The sequence below is a fragment of the Sinocyclocheilus anshuiensis genome, unplaced genomic scaffold (genome assembly GCF_001515605.1).
Source record: "Sinocyclocheilus anshuiensis isolate Anshui unplaced genomic scaffold, SAMN03320099.WGS_v1.1 scaffold32, whole genome shotgun sequence".
NCBI lineage: Eukaryota > Metazoa > Chordata > Actinopteri > Cypriniformes > Cyprinidae > Sinocyclocheilus > Sinocyclocheilus anshuiensis.
Window position 1 is genome coordinate 575179 of NW_015554060.1, and position 3486 is coordinate 578664.

At 34.1% G+C, this 3486-nt stretch overlaps 1 protein-coding gene across 1 annotated transcript in view; it reads right to left on the reverse strand.

Annotated features, from left to right (window-relative positions):
• Positions 1-3486, reverse strand: part of LOC107668551 (signal transducer and activator of transcription 5B-like) — a 32286-nt gene continuing 28800 nt past the window's right edge. Inside the window, exons 13-18 of the mRNA XM_016460465.1 lie at positions 2989-3138; positions 2754-2814; positions 2380-2472; positions 2258-2278; positions 1038-1109; positions 1-906 (exon numbers count right to left, since the gene is read on the reverse strand). Coding sequence (XP_016315951.1) covers positions 813-906; positions 1038-1109; positions 2258-2278; positions 2380-2472; positions 2754-2814; positions 2989-3138 — 491 coding nt within the window. The 3' untranslated portion in view covers positions 1-812. The remainder of the gene's footprint in view (positions 907-1037; positions 1110-2257; positions 2279-2379; positions 2473-2753; positions 2815-2988; positions 3139-3486) is intronic.

Below are 3486 nucleotides of genomic sequence, written 5' to 3' on the forward strand. Positions count from 1 at the left end.
TAATTTTAAAAAACTTTAATTTTAGCTTTACTGGCCAAACCTGACTGTAGACGAATACTGAATATTGAATATGCGATCACACACAAGTCATGCAAATCAAACAACCAAATAAAAAAACTGTCTATATGGAATTTGGCACAAAACATATTTGCATAGAGTTTAATAAAACCTATCATTTCTAAAAGGTCTAAAAGTATGCTCACCTCACCAAATCATTGTCTGCATCTGCAGTAAAATATCACTAATCTACTCTGGTCCCTGGATATGTTTTTCTGCATCATATGTAAAGGAAACAAATCTTCTGGCAGACAAAAATGTGTATTATGTTAAATCTATCAGGTCTCTCTTGATAAAACCCCCTGATAGCAAATAATTTCCTGTTTCACTTGTCAGTTATAATGCTACTTTCAAGAGCAGTCATGAGACCGAAACAGGGAATGACTTGTGAGTTTATGTACTGCATGCTAATAAGACTCTTTTTGCCAGAGGTTCACCTGCTTTCATTAAAAAGTTGCTAGCAAACATTTACTATGATCGAGTGAAACGCACTGTTCCTTTAAACTGCACATTTAGTGTGTTTATGCAGGAGAAAGCGAGTGTGACGTTGAGTTGAAAACAAGCCATGTGATAAAAACATTCACCGCTCAATAATTCATGGAAATTAATTTAAGAAAAGTGCATTCCTACTGATACACTTGTTTTGGGAACAAATGGGTAATGTGTCCTTTGGGATGTACGAGTTGTGCTGGATGTCCTTAGAGCATCAAGCCATCAAATAGCCTTTGTCCAAGAAGAACAGAGGGTCTGTACATCTAATGAAGATCTTTGTTAGTATTTTGACAAATTGATGACAAAATTCCCTCCAGTGCTTCCATGTCTATTTCTTCACTTGAGGGAGCTTGTGGCCTATTAAAGAATAAACAAATTTGAGAATGGTAATAAAGAACAGATGTGCAAGTGTGTCAACAGAAAGTGACGCTGATACATCAGATATACCCTAGGAATTTACAGGAAACCTTACTGTGGCTGTGACTCACATGGGTGATTGGTAGAGTGGTCCTTGAACAGGTATTTGCTCTGGCATATATGGGGGTGTAGACTGAGGAAGTCTAGGATAGGGCAACAGAAGCACAACAGTCAGTGGTTAAACAGTCATTTACTTGGGTGCTATTGCTCTAAATTCTAGTGAGCTGCCTACCTAGATAGCTAACTCAAACTATGTTATCACATGTGCCCTCAGTGGTTAAGCCACTTTCAGGATGCACTGCTAAGGCTCAGTGAAAATTATCATTCAAGATGGCAGACAGAGCCAAGTAAAATGTTAATTATAAAAAGACATTAAAAAGTTTTGGGTCAGCAAGATTTTTTTTTGTTAAGAAATTAATACTTTTATTCAGCAAGATGCATTAAATTGATCAAAAGTTACAGTAAAGACAATTTTATATTATAAATAAATAATAATTTTCAACTTTCTATTCATCAAAGAATCCTAAAAAAAAAAAATTTCCACAAAACTATTAAGCAGTTTTCAGAAATATTATTTGAGTAGCAAATCAGCATATTAGAATGATTTCTGAAGGATCATGTGACACTAAAGACTAAAATAATGATGATAGAAATTCAGCTTTGCCATCACAGGAATAAATTATATTTTAACACACATCAAAATAATTGTACCTAAAATTTTAATGATTAAACGGCTATTTTAAATTGTAATACATTTTACTGTATTTACACAATATTACTGATTTAACTTTAACCTTAGTGAGCATTAAAAAATCTTGGACTATTTTACTCAACATTTTTTGAGGCTTGGAATATTGCAATGTTAGCTTAAATTTTAATGATTAAACGGCTATTTTAAATTGTAATAACTTTTCACAATATTACTGATTTAACTTTAACCTTAGTGAGCATTAAAAAATCTTGGACTATTTTACTCAACATTTTTTGAGGCTTGGAATATTGCAATGTTAGCTTAGCGACATGTGCTAATGTCTGACTTTACTGGAATCAGCGACTAGTGTCGACTGTAGAAGATTGTCTTGTGTACTTAATGTGTCAATTATCAGTGTTTCAAGAGACTATTTTGGTTAGGATGTTGCCTCAAAAGCCATCGATGGCTCATTTTACAATAATGCCCTCTGATCAAGAAATATAATCAGCATAGTTCATCTCCTGTCCTACTTTTTCCATATGAGCAGATAGATGTGAATGTGAATTAACTTTACCAAAGCCAAAGTATAATTATACTTACGGGGAGAACATGCCCTGATTCCTGTGGAGGGAAAAGACGTATTTTATATGCCACATAATAAAGACTTGTAAAATACTGTGACAGTGTGTATATCTGTGGCTTAAATAATGATTAATACGCACATGTTTGACCCATAGACATTGCTCATAGATTGCCCGTAAATATCCATAGGAGTGTCAGGTGGTATGCTGGCGGTGGAGGAACCCTGGTCTCCTCTGAACATCAAAAGAAAAAATACAATTATGTGACAGATATTGTCAATGCCCATTACAGCAACAGTTAAATGACTTGAATACATTTTTCTGTCATACTTTATGTAGAAACAGTTCTCTTTATATACCCGGAGTTGTTTTAACATAACGGCTCTGTGACTGTGTGTTTATAAAATTATGCTTTAGTATATCATATCTTCAAGGTTTCTTTATTAATACCTCAGGGTAAATTTGATAACATCTTGAAAAGTTATATAAATTTACAGCAAAATAATTGCACTTACGGGTTGACTACTGTTGTTAGTTTGAATGGCAGGTATCCATCAGGATTCGGGGGAGAAGGTACTGTTTCAGGACACAAGAAAACATATGCATCATTTTTTAAAAATGTTTCTCTTATATTTAGCACAAAATACATCTTATTTTTTAATATTAATATTAAAATATACAGATTTTTAAAAAAACCCTTAGTGAAACCTCAGTATACAGCCACTGTCTTTAAAAGATCTGGTTACATACCTGTAAAGAATTTCTTAAATACTTCATTCTTTGGTAAGTCTGGATGCACGTGAGTGATGCAGTTAATGTCCCGTATGCGGTCGCCAAGGCCAGCTGAGTCCAGATCCTTCTTGGTGAAGGGTTGGATATTCTGGATTTTCCTGCCTCCATCTGAGCAGAAGAAAAGAGTGACACAGAACAAACATTTTACTGCAAATCCTCAATGGATCAATACATTTTAATTAGTCTTACTGATCTATATTACATGGACATATATACATCTGGGTATAATAATAATAATAATAATAATAATAATAAATAAACTTAAGGTAAGAGAAACCTTTTCCTTACTCCAAAAGTTCTTTAAAGGTGTCAAGACACAAGAAATCAAATTAAGACTCCTAAAACGCCTCGTTTAAACACGACCCCACATGTCTACGTCACTGTGTGGGAACATTTGCATAACCCCGCCCAAATGTTCACGCAAAGAAAGAAGGCGTAACTTTTATTCTCGCTGTA